Source organism: Mustelus asterias, chromosome 7 (genome assembly GCF_964213995.1).
Source record: "Mustelus asterias chromosome 7, sMusAst1.hap1.1, whole genome shotgun sequence".
NCBI classification, from domain to species: Eukaryota; Metazoa; Chordata; class Chondrichthyes; order Carcharhiniformes; family Triakidae; genus Mustelus; species Mustelus asterias.
Window position 1 is genome coordinate 90,751,509 of NC_135807.1, and position 19,915 is coordinate 90,771,423.

At 42.7% G+C, this 19,915-nt stretch overlaps 1 protein-coding gene across 1 annotated transcript in view; it reads right to left on the reverse strand.

The window, feature by feature from the left end:
• The window catches only part of csmd3b (CUB and Sushi multiple domains 3b), a 1,683,329-nt gene that overhangs the window by 548,507 nt on the left and 1,114,907 nt on the right, over window positions 1-19,915 (reverse strand). The window contains exon 12 of the mRNA XM_078215503.1: window positions 12,866-12,978. Coding sequence (XP_078071629.1) covers window positions 12,866-12,978 — 113 coding nt within the window. The remainder of the gene's footprint in view (window positions 1-12,865; window positions 12,979-19,915) is intronic.

Below are 19,915 nucleotides of genomic sequence, written 5' to 3' on the forward strand. Positions count from 1 at the left end.
CTACGACATCTTCTCCAAAGCCTTCAACATGTCATTGATGAAGACGAACATCTCACCAAGGCCATCCTCACACCCTCACTACTGGCCTTCAAACAACCGCACAACCTCAAACAGACCATTGTCCGCAGCAAACTACCCAGCCTCCAGGAGAACAGTGACCACAACACCACACGACCCTGCCACAGCAACCTCTGCAAGACACGCCGGATCATCGACACGGATGCCATCATCTCACGTGAGAACACCATCCACCAGGTACACGGTACATACTCTTCCATTTCGGCCAATGTTGTCTACCTGATACGCTGCAGGAAAGGATGTCCCAAGGCATGGTACATTGGGGAGACCATGCAGACGCTACGACAATGGATACATGAACACCGCTCGACAATCACCAGGCAAGAGTGTTCTCTTCCTGTTGGGAAACACTTCAGCAGTCACGGGCATTCGGCCTCTGATCTTCGGGTAAGCGTTCTCCAAGGCGGCCTTCATGACACACGACAGCGCAGAGTCGCTGAGCAGAGACTGATAGCCAAGTTTCGCACACATGAGGACAGCCTCAACTGGGATCTTGGGTTCATGTCGCACTATCTGTAACTCCCACGACTTGCCTGGACTTGCAAAATCGCACTAACTGTCCTGGCTGGAGACAATACACATCTCTTTAACCTGTGCTTAACCCTCTCTCCACTCACATTGTCTGTACCTTTAACACTTGATTACCTGTAAAGACTCACATTCCAATCATTATTTTGTAAATTGAGTTTGTGTCTTTATATTTCCTATTTGTGAACAGAAATCCCACTCACCTGACGAAGGAGCAGCGCTCCGAAAGCTAGTGGCTTTTGCTACCAAATAAACCTGTTGGACTTTAACCTGGTGTTGTGAGACTTCTTACGGCAGAAAATCCCACATGGTTAAAATCTGACATTATCAACAATCTCTGCGTAAAGAATTTTCTTCCAGCCTTTCTGTTAATCTGTTTAGTGATTACTGATATTTCGTGCCTACTTGTTAGACATCACTGATGTGCAGAAGCAAGCAATCACTACTTCCCATAATTCTTCACAGTCAACTTTCTTTTATTCATGTTGCCATCTCTGCAAGGATACATTACTCAAATTTTCTTCTTGGGACCATATAAGCATACAAAAAGAACTACACAAGAACAGACCAACTTATCCCTCCAGCCTCACTACCTGCGCTCTTCACAAACTTTAGCTAATATGGCCCAAGTCCTTCAGTGCATAATGTCCTGCGGACCCATCACACATTTTGCTGCATTCTTCTTTTTCTAGGGCAGAACATTTATTTCAAGTTCTATTTCTTCAAATCTATCAAACATTGCTGTACCGTCATATCAACGCCAGGGAGCCGGGTTCAATTCCAACCTCGGGTAACTGCCTGTGTGGAGTTTGCACATTCTCCCTGTGTCTGCGTGGGTTTTCTCCGAGCGCTCCGGTTTCCTCCCACACTCCAAAGATTTGTGAGTTAGGTTGATTGGCCATGCTAAATTAACCCTAGTGTCAGGAGCATTAGCAGGGTAAATATGAGGAGTTATGGGAATAAGGCCTGGGTGGGATTGTGGTTGGTGCAGACGCGATGGGCTGACTGGCCTCCTTCTGCACTATTGAGATTCTATGATCATTGTACCCTAATAGAGGCATTTTCCAGTCATACGTTTCAATCTTGGTACTTCTGATTCAGGAGAAATCTTAGACACCACGGGCCTGCTTTTCAGAGTCATGGTGACTTGAGAACTCATTACAAATAGTGGGTGGGTCTCAATTCCAGGATTCCCAACCCAATCCCAAGCTGTCTGATTTTAGGGAGTGCCTCCAAAGGGTGCGAACTGGTTCCTATCAAATGCTCGCATCCATCACTCCCAACTTGGCTGGCTCTTTTGCAAAGTTAGGCACCATCTACAATTTTCATGGAGTCAGCCAGATATTTAAAGAGTTGTGGTTCACTGCCCCTCAGTGGAGTCATAAACCATAGTTTGGAAGAGGAGACCTTTTAAAAAGGAAGTTCAAATGCTCTTCCTCATGCCTCCCATGTTACATTCTGCCCTTCTACCCGCTGGTCATAGCCCCACGCCAAGGTATGGCATTTCTATGCCTATTGACCCACTATAGATGGGTACCCCATTATAGGGTACAAAATCAATGTACCCTATAATGGCAGTAGGATGTGTATTGCAAAAAAAATGCTTTTTAAAAAAAAGTTCATTCATAACTTTCCACTGTGAAGTTTCACAACAAGCCAATAAAAGTGTCAATTATCCAGATTCTTCAAAGTATCAACAACAAAAAACACAAACTCTCGAAACCACTTAAGCTTGTGTAAATAAATATTGTGAAATTGACAAGAGAGATCAGAGAGGCTGAGCAGTCAATGAAGCAATGCTTTCTCTGGGGTGCAGGTGGTTCGACAAGCTTAATGGATGCCTGGGCTCTCAGCCAAGCCTCATTATGTATACTTGGCTGAGTATCCAGACAACCATTAGAGAACTAAAACTACTGTGCAGTACTCTAAGTGTGGTTTATTCAGGTTTCAGTGCAGGTTTAATATAACTTCCCTACTTTACAGTTTTATTACTCTAGAAATAAAGTCTCATGTTTGGTTTGTTTTTTTTCATGGCCTTGCTAATGTGTGGCATAACTGTATCCAAGGTCCCTTTGATCATCTACTCCACCTAGCTTTATACATTCCAAGTAATAAATCACCTCCCCATTCTTCAAACCAAACTGTATAACCTCACATTTATTTGTGCATTTGCCAATTATTTGCCCATTCTTGAAGTGTACTGATGTTAGTCTCCAATGTGTTGCCGTCCTCCTCAGTATCGATCATACCTTTCAATGTGGTGTCAGCTACAGATTTTGAAATTCTGTTTCTGATTCCGAAGTCAAAATCATGTATGTAAATTGTGAATAGCAGTGGTCCCAAGACATATCCTTGTGGAACTCAACTGCCCATCTTAATTCACGGCTGTATTATGGGGCATACATTGAAAGCCTTTTTGAAATTCCAGACAGGTTATATCCAATGCATATTCCCTTTATTACCACCTTAAAAAATTCAAACAGGTTGGTCAAGTGAGATCTTCCCTTTTGAAATGCATGGTGACTATTCACAGTGTTTCTCATTATGAAACGGTGGCACAGTAGTTAGCACTACTACCTCACAGTGACAGGGATTCAGGTTCAATTCCGGCCTCGGGGGACTGTCGGTGTGGAGTTTACACATTCTCCCCGTATCTGCATGGGTTTCCTCTCGGTGCTCTGGTTTCCTCCCACACTCCAAAGATGTGTGGGTTAGGTTGATTGGCCATGCTAAATTGTCCCTTTGTGTCAGGGGGATTCGCAGGGCAAATCCATGGGGTTACGGGGATGGGGCCTGGGTGGGATTGTGGTCGGTGCAGACTCCGTGGGAAAAATGGTCTTCTGCACTGTCGGGATTCTATGATTCTATTCCTGAAATTCTTCTATTCTCTCCTTTGGAAGGAATTCCATTATTTTTCCGACCACTGATGATAAGCTTGCTGATCTATAATTCCCTGAGCAAGTTCTGTCCCGCTTCTTAAATATAGGGATCACATTGGATATCGACCAGTCAGCCAGCATTACATGTTGGCTGAGGGATAATATTGTACAGGATGCCAGGAGAACACCCTTGCTGTTCTTCAGAATAATGCCCTGAGATTTTATATCTTCGCTTAACATCTCATCCAAAGATTGCATCTCTGATGTTGGAACACTTCTTCAGTATTGCATTGAAGTGTCAGCCTACATTTTGTACAGACACAGATACAAGAGTGCTACCAACAGAATCACAATTTACATGGGTCTCCAGCCTCTGCCCTCCAGTTCCAAAGAATCTGTTCTCTCATGATCAGTGACTCTGTTATGAGGACATACAGATCCTACTTCCCAAAATTTGCCACACAGTTCTTCAAATTGGCTGCTTTCTCCAGTGCTCTTAGAGTCAAAGTCATAGGGTGGAATTTTCCCATCCCGCCCACCACGGGAATTGTCGCGGGAGAGACATGGATCATGCAAAGGTCCATTGACCTTGGGGTGGGATTTTCTGATTTTGCAGCGAGCGTGGCCAGAAAATCCCACCAATAGAGTTTTACAGAGTCACATAATCATAGATTTCTACAGTTATACGGAGTCATATAGTTTACAGCACAAAGAGAGACTGTTCAGCCCATTGTGTCCGCACCAGCCACCAAGCACCTATCCATTCTCATCCCATTTTCCAGCACTTGGTCCATACCCTACCAGTTATTTTTTGAAAAAAAAATTAGTATTCATCCACCAATACATTTATCTTTAATATAAGGATGACAACTTCAACTTAACTACCCAGCAGGTAACTGACAGGATTGCGTCAGCCTTCCATTTGACAACCAGAGTGTTTTTACTCTCCATTCAAATCAGTACCATCTAAAGCAGGTTGTTGATCTTATTCTGCCAGTTTCCTGCTCAGTCAGTTGGATTAAGATTACTGTATTGATATCTGTTTGCATTTTAAAAACAACAGGATAGCTTTTCCTCTGCCCCGCACCTGACAAATCGACATTGTCAGCTTCAGAGCCTGAGCAAAGTAAGAGGTTGCTCCCTTATACCAGGGCCTCGAAATTTGACAAAGCAGCACTCATTTTTCAGACCTATTTGAAGGCCCATCTGGGATATTGTTTTGCTCTAAGGTACTAAATGCCAAGGTTGCACTCCAGAAAACTAAGCCTAACTAAGGAAAACTAAGCCGAACAGGTGGTCCCAAAAGAGGTGCCTGCAGACTGCATTCAGGCAGGTAAATGCATAAAATATGCCTATCTGAATGTGGATTGAAAAGGAACAGGAGCGTTCCTCTGGATTGCATTTTAGAACTGTGGACCACTGCCAAGCACAACTAATCCTTCCCCCAATCACCACCACTTCTACAGCAACGTCCTAGCCTCTGCTATACCCAATTCAAACAACGGATTCCCTCCTCAACCCCAATTCCCATCAATTGTTACCCATTCCTCCCAGTCATTGCCACTCACTGCATTTGATCTCCCACCTTTCCAGTTCCCTTTAACCACTTTTTTGATCTTTGATTTCTCTTTTTAAAAAAGCTGGCAGCAAATTTCTACATTTTCTAGAAATGTGCAGCTTGATACTGAGGCCTTAAGCTCAATATACCGTGCAAGTTGAACCTTTCCACTGAAACATGGTAATTCATGCTCGAATTATTATGGACATATCTCTGCCCCCAAGCTACTGCCTCAGCTTTGCTTACAATGGTTAAGTGCTTAACTGCAAATGAGTTGAGAAATGACGTTCCAAGCTTCCTCGAACTCAATGCACTGGGCTGCCTTTCAAAAGGTTACCTGCTCCTTGCTCTTAGTTGAAGCAGACCTTTGGCACCTTGTGCATTATTGGAGTGGCAAAGGCCTCAAAGTGGGTTGATGGCCTCACTGCGCAGTAACCCTGACCATGTGCTTGATGCCAATTTGAAAGAAGCACAAAAATGAACACCCAAAGAACCCTCCAGCTTCAGGCAGTAAGTGCATTTTAATATAGAAGTCAGGGTCATAGCAACCTGAATATCATTTGAGGTTGGAACAGTTTAGAGCATATTCTGCTAGTAAACTGATCAGCTCTTTGGTCGATGGTGTCAAAGAGGCCAAGCAAAGGCATGCTTGACATTACTCCTGAGGAATGCGAAAGAGTGATCCTTAGAACCCCATGAAAAATAATCTGATCCACCGCCATTCTGTAAGTCAAAATTGATCCAACCCTACAAGCAGCTTTAAAAAAGCCAGAGAGGAAGAATGTTAAATTAATTGTAATCCTGCTTTAAAAAGCTATTAAAAATATCAATCTATCAACAAAGAAATGTAATGAAAAAGACAGATTTACAGCCAGAGATAAATAGGTACTGAAACATACCAAGAAATGTTGCATCTAAAATTGATGCGAACATGCAATATAATGGAAATGCTAATGAGAGAAATAGTTAATTATCTAGTGTATTAACTTCAAATGCGGAGGTCAATTAGTTGAGCTTTATAAATGTATCTTATTTGCTGGAAAAAATAAACAGCAAACGTGCAAAACCAAATTTTAAATGAAACCAAATGTAATTTTAACTGCACTTAACAAATCCTTCTGAATTGCTTACAATGTAAAGCCATTCACATCTCGGTGAATGAATGTACATTTTGTAACACATCAGTTGGAACTACAATATGCTAAAATTGCAGAAAAAACACAACTTGCAAATGATACAAACAGCTGAAAAAAATGGAAAATTATTTTGTAGTGTACATTTCAAGGCAGGTTGTTTTTCAATATTTTCCACTTTGGTTCCCTCCTTAATGCAATGGGAATTAGTGATTGGGGAAAACAACGTTCAGTGAGGCAGCCAGATCAATTACAGATAAGAAAAGAGATTACAATTCATGCATGTGGGTAAGAGTTGGCATCATAGAAAATGTGGAAGAATATGGAATGGCAAAAGTTTGCACGGGTGTGCCAGGGAGGCATATAGGCGTTCAGGGAACACTTCCAATCTGAGAAACATCCTGCTTCAGTAGAGGTGTAGACATGATACTAGGAATTGGGATGGATGCACCGCAGCACCAGATCAAAGATGTAAAAAACAGACAGAAAAGTGAACAGGTGCTAATAGACTTTGTGAAGGAGGAATAGAAGGAGGCAGAAGTTTGATTGTCATGAATTGAAGATCAGAGAATTACAGCAAGATTTGCACATAAGAGAAATAAGGGAAATAAATAGTGATGTCTTGAGGAGTGTACATATTGCAGAGGAGGAAGTACTTGAAGTCTGAAAGCGCATCAAGGTAGATAAATCCCCGGGACCTGATGAAATGTATCCCAGGACATTGTGGGAGGCGAGGGAGGAAGTGGCGGGTCACCTCGCAGAGATATTTGAATCATTGATAGTCACAAGTGAGGTGGCTGAAAATTGGAGGGTGGCAAATGTTGTGCCTTTGTTTCAGAAGGGCTGCAGGGAAAAACTGGGGAACGACAGGCCAGTGAGCCTAAAATCTGTAGTGGGTAAGTTGTTAGAAGGTATTCTGAGAGACAGGATCTACAGGTATTGAGAGATACAAGGACTGATTCGGGACAGTTAGCATGGCTTTGTGAATGGAAAATCATGTCTCATGAATTTGATTGAGTTTTTTGAAGGGGTAACCAAGAAGATAGATGAGGGCAGTGCAGTTGATGTTGTCTACATGGACCTTAGCAAAGCCTTTGACAAGGAACCACATGGTACGTTGTTGCATAAGGTTAAATCTCACAGGATCCAGGGTGAGGTAGCTAATTGGATACATTATTGGCTTGATGACAGAAGACAGAGAGTGGTTGTAGACAGTTGTTTTTCAAACTGGAGGCCTGTGACCAGTGGTGTGCCTCAGGGATCGGTGCTGGGTCCACTGTTATTTGACAATTATATGAATGGTTTGCATGAGAACTTAGGAGGCATGGTTACTAAATTTGCAGATAACACCAAGATTGGTGGCATAGTGGACAGTGAAGAAGGTTATCTAGGGTTGCAACAGGATCTTGATCAATTGGGCTAGTGGGCCAATGAATGGCAGATGGAGTTTAATTTGGATAAGTGAGAGGTAATGCATTTTTGTAGAACGAATCAGGGCAGGACCTACTCAGTTAATCGTAGGGCATTAGGGAGTTATAGAACAAAGAGATCTAGGAGTATAGATTCATTGCTCCTTGAAAGTGGAGTCACAGGTGGACAAGGTGGTGAAGAAGGCATTTAGCATGCTTGGTTTCATTGGTCAGAACATTGAATACAGGAGTTGGGATGTCTTGTTGAAGTTGTACAAGGCATTGGTGAGGCCATATTTGGAAAACTCTGCACAGTTCTGGTCACCCTATTATAGAAAGGATATTATTAAACTCGAAAGAGTGCAGAAAAGATTTACTAGGAAGCTGTCGGAACTTGATGATTTGGGTTATAAGAGGCTGGATAGACAGACTTTTTCCAGTGGAGTGTAGGAGGCTGAGGAGTGATCTTATAGAGGTCTATAAAATAATGAGGGGCATAGATCAGCTAGATAGTCACCATCTTTTCTCAAAGAAAGGGGAGTCTAAAACTAGAGGGCATAGGTCTAAGGTGAGAGAGGAGAGATACAAAAGGGTCTAGAGAGGCAATTTGTTTCACACAGAGGGTGGCAAGTGTCTGGAATGAGCTGCCAGAGGTAGTAGAGGTGGGTACAATTTTGTCTTTAAAAAATCATTTAGACAGATACATTGGTAAGATTGTTATAGAGGGATATAGGCCAAACACGGGCAATTGGGACTAGCTTAAAGGTAAAAACTGGGCAGCATGGACCAGTTGGGCCGAAGGGCCTGTTTCCATGCTGTAAATGTCTATGACTCTAATGATTCTAAGAGAATTTTTTTCTTGAAGATAATTAGATCAGCACATTTATAAATCATAAACTGGTGATTCCATAGAAGAGATATATGCATGACAAAAAGCTGAAGTATGTCAAGTTGGCGACTGAGGGTGCAGATATAAAAACTTAAGGCTCATGAGGTGAGTTATCTGGAGTTGTACAGAACAATGAAAACGTTCTTTAAAAGGCTGTAACAAAGGTTGGTAATAGAATAAAGAAAATTGAAAATGTAACAGGAAAATCAATGCAAATTATCTCAGGGAAACCAAACTACTGGTGGACAGCAACTGTCTGCCAGCTGTGTCAAGCCAGGGCTCAGTTAGTCGTGCTCTCACCTTTGAGTCAGAATGTTGTGTCAGAAGATTGTATGGTCAGTCTCGTGCCAGGATTTGAACACAACAATCCAAACTGAGGGAGTGCTACATTGTTCAAAGTACCTTTCTGTTCTAAATTTAAGTGGTTGCATGATTGTTTTAAGAGCTGATCACATGATTTGATGGCAATGCAATTGGAGTGTTTCAGAGACTTCTGCCAAAGTTTCATTTTCTACTCTGTACAGTCAAAATCTCCTACAATAAACCTGTTGTTGTTACTTTGAATCTATGTGTGCAAACCACAGCTTTTTCTTTGAAACCCACAACCCCTAACAGAGTTAGCACATTACACTTTCGGATGAGATGTCAAACCTGAGGCCCCATCCGCCCCCTCAGGTGGACATTATAGATCCCACAGCAGGGAGTTATCCCCTGCAGTTATTGACCCTTCAATTAACACCACAACAAATTATTTGCTCATCATCACAATGCTGCTTGTGGGAACCTACGAAACACAAATTGGCTGCCACATTTCCTACATTACATAAGTGACTACACGTCAAAAAGTACTTAAATAGCTATAAAGCACTTTGGGATGTCATAGAAGGTGATAAATAAATGCAAATCTTTCTTTCTTTCCACCATTAAGTAGTTTCTTTAGCTGAAGCAGTATTGTATTCAAGACTAAAAAATGCCTGGCAACATCTGACAACCTGTATGATGTGGGAAGCAACAGTTGGTCTAATGTTGAACTGGCTCTGCTATGAAAATGTTCATGTTATTTCTCTTTCTATCCAATTTGAATGGTGCTGTAAATATCAGTCAGCATTGCTTTCTGAGATAGCAAGAATGAACTGCTCCTTCCCAGTATTGGTGTGGCTAGACCTTTGAAATGAATTTAATTCCTGAGAACAGCTTATAGATCTATTTTTATTTATTGAAGACAACACTCAAATTGACTCGGGGTGAACTTTCAATCCGTATCAAAGGCAATCAACTGCCTGGACTTGGGGACTTATCTAAAGACCAAGTCTGAAAAATAAACACAAAACATCATTTGGTAGAGTTAAATGGAAAGTTGCTTGAAAGGTGTAGACTGGTACATAGCAAATGATTTTACAGGCAAGAGTGTTGGAGGAGCTTATAAGGAAAGATAATGCATCTCTGATTGATTGAAAGAATTAATTACTTGACCACGACTTGTTTGGAATGGACACAAAAAAAAATTTTGCTTGGAAAACCAGACATGGAAAATAAGCTTTCAATTTATTTTTTCTGTTATATTGCGTTTTCTACAAAAGCTTTTCTCAAAAGCTATGGTCACTGCATTCAATCACTAAATAATTCAAACTAAAAAGTATTCAGATAGAGTTAATTAGTTGTGACCAGTTTAACATCAACAGTAACAGAGGGTGGAATTCTCGCGTCTTGGGATGAAGTGGTAGGAGACGGAATGTAGAGTGTATCCCGCTGTGAAGGCCAACAGGAAAACATGCCATGTTCTCCAACACCGACCTCAGTAATTATGCAACCGGGTGTTCTGTGCTGTATTCTGTGGTGGGACAGGCCTAATGCTGCATAATCTGCTGTTGTATCTGGATGCCCTATGACTGACCTCTCACGAAGAAATAAGATGGACCTCCTGAAAATGAAGTGGATCTCTGGGAACACTCTGTGCCAGAAGATGGACTTCCTGAGAAATCAAATGGATCTCCAGGAATATTCTGAGGCTAGAAGGTGGACCACCTCCAGGACACCAAATCTGGAAGATCAACCTCAAGATAGTTCCCGCGGCCCCATTGGCACCTTGGCTCTACCCAATGGGCAAACTTGGAATTGCCCACTGGGCAGCAGGCAGTGCCAAGGGGGCAGGGCTCACTGAGGGGTGGGGACTATTGGGAGGTGGGGGGGGTGGGGGGAGTCAGGGAGATTGGGGCTGGCCCCGGGAGGTCCAGAAGGCCAGTGATCAGGGGTTGGGGATCAGAAGGTCAGCAATGGGGGGGGGGGGGCTAACCAGTGATCAGGAGGCCGGCAATGGGGGGGGGGGGGGGGCACTGCGCATGTGCTGATCTCTGCGTTGACAGATTGGCCCATCCGCAGTGGCTCGCTCAGTGCTATGCTGCTGGCCTCTTGGGCAGGAATAGGCCCCCACTCCCTATTTTCCAGAATGTATCATGCTGAGGCACTCTGCAGTGCTCAGAACGTCAGAGGTTCGCTCTGGTAAGTACGCTAAAAAAAAGGACGTGATTTACTACCATTTTCTGGCACATTGGGAGCTTAGACTTTTTTGAGAGAATCCGGCCAGCATTCTAAAATGACGCACTGGTTCTGGCAGATTTTAAATTTGTGTGATTTGCAAATGAGTTTGAATGAAAATTTGAGGAAAAATAGACACCTCTGAACAAACACAATTTTGGACACAATTTCCACTCAGAGCACCAAGTGAGCTCAAGTGGAAGCTTTACCCCATAATATATCAAATATTATAACTGTAATATGGACCTATTAGCACTATTTAAAATAATCTAAAGGAATAATAATCATTTCATAATGTGAAGTTCAGAGAGAAACAATACACAGTTGAATGTTCCTAATTTGTTTGACTTTCAAACATTACAGTGGGGTAAATGATCAATTAGAGATACAATAATGCTGATGAAATCCACAGAGAGCTAAATGTATGCCGCTCAATTCTATTCTTCAGTTGACCAGTCTTTCTGAGCAGAAATAGATGCTGCTTGTAATTCAGCTGTAAGTGATGAGTTTAATATGTTGTACAACAGTACTTGGCCTGAAAATAATCCGACAGATACGCATCAAACAAAACATTCTGACAAATGTCACTTCAGGCTAATAAGTTCTGAACATGAAAGTGCACTTAAGACTATATTCAGTTAGTGTAGGGGTGATTGTCAGACTTGCTGCAAAGTTTGATTTATTAGCATTGATTGTTGGTTTAAAGTGCAAATCTTGTTTTTGCAATTTATTTGACTTCAAGGAACATTAGCTGCGGAACGTATCTGCAGACGTTTACTGCTTTGCACGGAACTGATCGGTTCACTTTGTACTTCACATCATCATGACCTTTAAGTTTATAGCAATGATGTTTTGGACAGTAATTCTTTTAAATTTATGGCAAAGAATCTCAATATGTGACTCGTAACTGTCCACTGAAATTGCCTGGTAAGTCACCATAACTCCCCGTCACTTTCTCAACAGCAGCTAGGAGTGACAATAAATGTTGACCTTGCCAATAAGGTTCACATCCAAGAACTAGGAAATTTGTGTGCATCAGCTAAATGGAACAAATGTTTTATTTAAGCACCTTGTCTTGAAGTCAGTAACCCTTTTAAAAGTCAGTTTTTATACACTAAAGTTGACGGGATTTGTAGAGTCGAATTTTTCTTAATTGATTTTTAAGGATGATGAAGTCTTCGTATCACAAACACACAACTGTAATGGCTTTAGAATTATGATTTCTAAAAATAATAGTACTTATATTTTCTTAACATTCAGTGCGTAAAGGGAATGGATTTTTTTAAAAAATTCATTCGTGGGACATGGGCATCGTTTTCTGGCCAGCATTTATCATCCATCTCTAATTGTCCTTGGAGGGCAGTTGAAAGTCAATCACATTGCTGTGGCTCTGGACACAGGCCAGACCAGGTAAGGATGGCAGATTTCCTTCCCTAAAGGACATTCATGAACTAGATGGGCTTTGCTGACAATCGACAATCATTTCATGGTAATGAGCAGATTCTTCATTCCAGATATTTTTTATTGAATTCTAATTCCACCATCTGCCATGGCGGGATTTGAACCCAAGTCCCCAGAACATTAGCTGAGTTTCTGGATTAATAGTCTAGTGATAATACCACGGGGCCATCACCTTCCCAATTGCAATACCTTAACATTTTCTTTTTTCAACATATGCAAGACACATTTAGTTTCTGCAAATTGCAAGTCAGTACACATTGGATTATTCAAACATCAGGATTTACAGTTCAGATTAGTATTTGTACACAAGGCCAAGAGTTAATGGCAAAGAAATGAATGAAAACACTGTCCTATATACATATACTAGTGACACAGGAAGATTTTCCATCACCTACCTTTGTAGTTTATCTTGAAGCCAATGGACCCAATGCTTTCATCTGTTTGCAAGTGTAACCACATCTGATTGCTCTTGCTTACAATCAGGTCTGGGACAAAGCTACCCGTCAACCTGCAGCCAATAATAAAACAAAGCATCTGTTCAACTGACTGCCAACTTATGAATGATCAATTTCCAAAGTGTCATTTTCTCCAAAATAAGCATTTGCTGAACCTAAAATATTCCAGCATTACAGTATTTTAGCTCCAAACCCAACTTTACCTGACAGCAATAACTAAACTACTGAACCATATGTTCATGAAAAATTAATTATACTATTTCTGTAATATCACAGTATGGTAGAATACTGTCGGGTTGTGGTTCTAATGTCCAAATAATCAAACATAGAGATGAGGTTGAAACAGTAATAATAATAAAGCTATTTATCAATATCAAGCAAAACTCAAAATATGTGACAAGCTTCTGATATTGTTTTCCCACTGCAGTCCCTTATCCTTCCTCTCTGAAAGTTGTGTAACTTGGGTTACAATTTCCAGTCAGCACAGTGGTTCGCATTACTGCCTCACAGCTCCAGGGACTGAATTTCAATTCCGGTCTTGGGTCACTGTCTTTGTGGTGTTTGCACATTCTCCCTCTGTCTGCGGGGTTTCCTCCGGGTGCTCCAATTTCCTCCCACAGTTCAAAGATGTGCAGGTTAGGTGGATTGGCCATGCTGAATTGCCCCTTGGTGTCCAAAGATTTGTACATGAGATGGAGTAACTGTGGTGAATGTGTGGGGTTACGGGGATAGGACGGGGGAAGGGGCCTGGATAAGATACTCTGTCAGAGAGTCGGTGCAACCTCAATGAGCCAAATGGCCTCCTTCTGCATTGTAGGGGCTCTATGAATACAATTTCTGCCCATCAATCACTTTCCAGAGTCTCATTAAATCAGTCAATTTTTATATGTTGGTTTGTATAATTCTTATAAATATTTGACATTGGTTGTGTGCAAACAATGTTTGGGGTGATAATTGCAGTTAATTCTGATCCAAACTTCACAAGCATTTTTTACATGATGGGTGGCAATTTCCAGCCCCTCCCACCAGCCAATGTATGCAACCTATCCTATTCAAGGTCCTCATTGGCAAGTTGTGTAAGCGAAGGTAACAACCATCAGTTAATATAAATCACAATCATTTTCCTTTCTTAGCTGTGCCATTGTTCTACTCCCGATGGACAAGAAGCATCCAAGAGTAGCGTGAAAACAAGGATTGATACAAACAACAACCAAAAATGCTGTAATACTCAAATGCTGCAAGCACTCAACAAGTCTGGCAACATCTGTAGAGAGAGAAATAGTATTAACATTTCAGGTCAATGATCTTTCATTGGAACTGGGAAAAGTATGAGATATAATGGGTTTTAAATACCCCAGATACCAGGACTCGATGGTTTGAGTTATAAGGAGTGGCTGGATAGACTGGGACTTTTTTCCCTAGAGCATAGGAGACTTAGGGGTGATCTTATAGAGTCTATAAAATAATGAGGGGCATAGATCAGCGAGATAGTCAATATCTTTTCTCAAGGATAGGGAAGTCGAAAACTAGAGGGCATAGGTTTAAGGTGAGAGGGGAGAGATACAAAAGGGTCCAGAGGGGCAATTTTTCACACACAGAGGTGAGTGTCTGGAGCAAGCTGCCGGGGATAGTAATAGAGGCGGGTACAATTTTATCTTTTAAAAAGCATTTAGACAGTTACATGGGTATAGAGGGATATGGGCCAAATGCAAGAAATTGGGACTAGCTTAGTGGTTAAAAAGGGCAGCATGGATAGGTTGGGCTGAAGGGCCTGTTTCCATGCTATAAACCTCTCTGACTATGACTAGATGGGGAGGGTGGTAAAAGAACAAAAGTAAAGATCTGTGATAGGGACGGAGGTGCGAGTTATTAAATCTCAAAAGAGTTGGTTTGCAGATACGAAAGGAGTAATAATGGGACACGTAAAGCCACAAAAGATGTGTCTAGAGGAGGTGTGAATGGCAGGATAATTCACAGCTTCTATTCAAAAGTAAAACTAAGAACAGAAAGATTCAGACCAAAATAAGCAATAACAAAGGAAACAAAATGGGGCCAAGATTACAGTCTGGAAAAGCTAAATCCAGAAGGCTTTAAAGTACCTAATCAAAAGAGGAGGTCCTGTTCCTACAACAAACAAAATAGGAGCAGAAGTAGGCTATTTGGTACCTTGAACTTGCTCCGCCAATTCGATAAGATCATTGCTGCTCTGGTTGTGTTTCAAGTTCTACATTCTCATCTACTCCTAATAACCTTTGATTCCCTCTCCTAACAAGGATCTTATCTACCTCTACCTTAAAAATATTCAATGACTGTAAAAAAAAAATCCCCTCATCTCTGTCCTAAAAGGGTGACCCCTATTTTTAAAACAGTGACTCCTGGGAAACATCTTTTCCATGTTCATTGTCAATACCATTCAGGATCTAAGAAACCACAATCAAGTCACTTTTCTAAATTGAATGGAAGTCCAGTTTGTCTAACTTTTCCTCATAAGGCAACCTGCTAATTCCAGATATCAATCCAATAAACCTCCTCTGATCCATCTTCAACGCATTTACATCTGCTCATCAGGCCACAGCTGGAGTACTTTGTACAGTTCTGGTCACTGGACGATAGGAAGTATGAGACTGCATTAGAAAGGATACAGAGGAGATTCACATGGATGTTGCCTGAGCTGGAGTGTTTCAGCTATGAGAAGGCCAAGGGGGGAAACTCATCAAGATGTACAAAATGATGAGTGACATAGATCTCCCCTTTGTAGAGGGGTCAGCAACCATGGGACATAGATTTAAGCTGAGTAGGAGATTTAGAGGGGATTTGAGGAAAAATGTTTTCACCCAGAGGGAGATGGGAATCAGGAACTCACTGCCTGAAAGGTGGTAGAGGTGGGAACCCTCACAACATTTAAGAAACATTTAGATGAGCAGTTGAAACATCATAAAGTTTATTTTAGTGTTAGAAGTAGGCTTACATTAACACTGCAATTAAGTTACTATGAAAATTCCCTCGTCTCCACACTCTGACGTCTGTTTGATTACACTGAGGGAGAATTTAGCATGGCCAATGCACCTAACCAGCACGTCTTTCAGACTGTGGGAGGAAGTCGGAGCACCCAGAGGAAACCCACACAGACACGGGATAGGCAGGGGCCGGGGAACAGCAGAGGGCAACGGAGTCTCCTTAAGGTCCTGGACCCTCGGCTCCCAATCTTTGACAGTGAGCAGGCAGCGGGGGGAGGGGGGAAACCGCCGCAAAGCCTTCTGCAGTCAAACAGCCCACTGACAAACACGCACAACTCTGCTTGCACGGCAGGGCAGGCAGCCTGCGATTCCTGGAGCATGACGGGAGCAGCAGGAAGGTTGTTGGGGCGGGGGGAGGTGGATTTGTAGATCGGACACAGTGGGAGATGGATTGGGTCAGAGATTTTCTCACCATCTTCATGTTGAGTTGAGACAGGGGCAAATGGGGGCTGCCACAGTGCGAGGGCAGTCCAGAAATGCCAGGGACACTGGGTACCACAGAACTGGGCCGAGCGATCGAGATGACTGTGGATATCTGAAGCGTGGGGCTGGCCAGCGTGCATGGTCTGTCCATTGGGGAGGTGCAGGAGAATGGGAGAATCAAAGCACACAAGGACTAAGTGCTGGAAAATGGGATCAAAATAGGTAGGTATTTGATGTCTGGCACAAACAAGATGGGCTAAAAGATCTCTTCCTGTGCTGTGAAACTCAATGACTCCATGGCCAGAATTCTCCAGAAGTTCATGCTAGTGGGATTCTCTGGTCCCACTGGCAGCACATGCCCACCGACAGGTTTCCCAGCAGCTTGGGCAGCTTCAATGAAAATCCCCATTCATAGAGTCCCTACAGTGGGCCAAATGGCCTCCTTCTGCATTGAGTCTACACTGACAACAATCCCACCCAGGCCCTATCCCCTTAATCCCGCTAATCTCTCTCAAACCTATGCATCCTGGGACACTAAGGGGAAATTTAGCATGGCCAATCCACCCAAGTCCTAATCTTTGGACTGCGGGAGGAAATTGGAGCACCCGGAGGAAACCCACCCAGACAGGAGGAGAATGTGCGAACACCACATAGACGGTGACCCAAGATGGAAATTGAACCCAAGTCCCTGGAGCTTTGAAGCAGCAGTGCTAACCACTGTGCCACCCTGACAGCAGCGGGAATGGAGAATCCCCGCATCGGCGAACAGCACGCTGCTCCCCCCCACCCCCGAGAAACACGAAACCACTGTTTACAGTACTAGCTGCCATATCCCGGTCTGTCTAAATGTCTCTTTGTTTTTAAGTCACACTGACCAGCTTGAAAGGAAAGTATGTAATGCAAATAGGCAAGAGGAACGGGTCGGGGATGGGGTGATCAATGAATGGAGTGTTTGCAGGGAGTTGGGAAGTTAGTCAGAGTTTGGGGGGTAGACAGCCGGTCGGTTGGAGGGAGGTAGTTTTGGGACTGGAGAGCTTGAGAGTGTGTGAGATGGTTAGTCAAGTGGGGATCAGTGGTAAAGTTAGCCAAGAGAAAGCTAGCTTTAATACTTCTAACTTTTACTTGGTAACCATACTGCTAAGTAAGGCGGAGTCATCTCACGAGAGCCAGGTTGGCTGCCAAAATATTGGAGGCACACTCGGTACATTGTGGGTGGTCCAGACAGCGGAGCCATTGTTTTTAAACACCAGTGGCTTGATCTATAACATTCTTGGCGGTAGCATGAGGTTTTGCTGTCTGTGTGTTGTCCAAGCTTGTTCACGTGATAGAGGAGAGTCACGTGCCTGTGCCAGCAAGCATTCACCCTGCCGTTCACTATGGTGGCTTAAATATAGCAAGAACAGCAAAATGGCACAAGACAAAAGCATCCTCAAAATTGCCAGGATAGTGGGTATTCAACAAATGGTGGAAACCAACTATACATTAATGAAAAGGAACTCTTTGAGGTTCATCTCCTTGTTAGTCAGTGGTATCCACAGAGCCAGGGGCATTTACAGCGGTCCCCTTAGCCATCGGGAATCCCGCTACCTGGGTAAAGCCACATGCCCATTCCTCCTACTTCTTTCTGGTTGGATAAATCAAGAAGTGTGAAGTCCACTCTCCTGACAATTAGGGCAAGTGTTATCTCCCAACAGTAAAACACAGCAACTTGCGAGTTTGATTCGATTTGTCACTTGTATGAGTGTACAGTGAAAAGTATTGTTCCTTGCACGCTATACAGACAAAACAAACCGTACACAGAGTCCATAGGGGATAAGTAAAGGTGCAGAATATAGTGTCATAGTCATTGTTAGGGTTTAGAGATAAATCAACTTCATATCAGGTAGGTCCATTCAAAAGTCTGGTGGCAGCAGGAAAGAAGCTATTCTTGAGTCAGTTCTGGCTTGGAAAGATCCTGAGGCATTGTAACTTGCAGATGATCTTTGCAGCCACTGAGAGTGCCATGCTTACCCTGCACTGCGGCTCCAGTTCAACAGTCAGGTAACATTTATTTATATATAACTCTAATACAGAGGCTTATAACCTCATGGCTGCCAGTCAGCTCCTGAGGTGTTTCTAGAACAGAAACCCAGCTCACCAGGGTGATCCCTCCCCCTGCTCTCCGATTAGCTCCCTGGGTCATGTGACCCGTACTCTGCAGATGGATCCTTCAAGGGATAATCATCACAACGTAATGCTGCAAGTGCAGACTCCACGGGTGACAGCAAACTTCAGGCCGATGAGCCTTCAAACTGCACTGAACTCCAGAGCAAAATCTAGCCCCTTTTGACCCTGACAACTTTTCAGCACTCCCCTCGGAGAGTGCATAGTACTTTAAATCCGCAGCAGAGAAACAAAGTTAAAAGCACCTCACCAGAATGTCCATGCTGATCCCTTTAATTAGAGCTTATTACAGGAGTGTGGAGGTGAGATAGGGCCCATGTGCAGCTGTGCACATGTTCAAATGGAATTGTTTAAGGGAAGGCACCAACAGACCCCCACAGTCCAAATTGGCAGACTGAAACTCAAACTAATGCCAGCCACTCAGTGACATGAGAATCTATTCTCTCTCCATGCTTGCAAAGTCCATACCAGCTCCCTTATAAGTTGGTCACATTGCGTGGGCTGTGCCCGAAATAGCAGGAAGCTGATTAGCTGCCATTGTCTGGGCTCTGAACTCCTGTTTCACCAGCATCGGCCCCGTTTTGTGGTACTCAAGTTTTTCAGAAACAGGATGGACGGATGTATGAATGAAAGCCTAATAGCCTGAAGATGACAATTTTAGAAAATAATTGAATAAGTTGAATGCTTTTCTCAGAAAGCCAGTGGAAAATAAATGATGCACAACCCACGCTTGACTGGAGGAAGGAAATGGGATGGAAACACAATGAAGAATCTAAACGTCTTTCTGCAAACTTTCATCTCAATTGGATATTCTGTCACTTTGGTGCCCTATTTCTTCTGCTGTGCATATGTGGTGTCATTCTGGAGATTTGGGGGTAATTTTCAATTTCACAGACTGGGTGATTGTACAGAATGCCAGTCTTTTGTAGAACTCAATAAAAATCAAAGCACCATAAATCAGGCATTGTCTGCAGTGTGTAGCTGATCCACTCCCCCAATTCACTGTCCAGGCAGCAAGGTTAAAAATAACCCTTATGTCAGCTTGTTCACATTCAATTTTGCATTCCACTAATTCATGGAATCACCCTGCTAATTCATATATTTCTAATGAATTCCCTCGATTTTCTCTTTCAATCAGTTTTTCTAATCGTGTTCAAGCATGTGTGAATACATGTGCTAACAAAGCAAACAAATGGATATGGATTTTTGCATTAGTTTCCTAAACAACCCTATATCCAGGATGCCTGGCAGTGGAGCAGGAAATTTTACTTCCAGTCTTTCAGAGAAGTGTTTCATTTGTGGTCATTTGGAGTTTGTTTAAATTTCCCAAGCAGTTCCATGCCTTTGTTAAGAACTTTTCATTGTGCTTTCAGTCAATTGTTCTCAT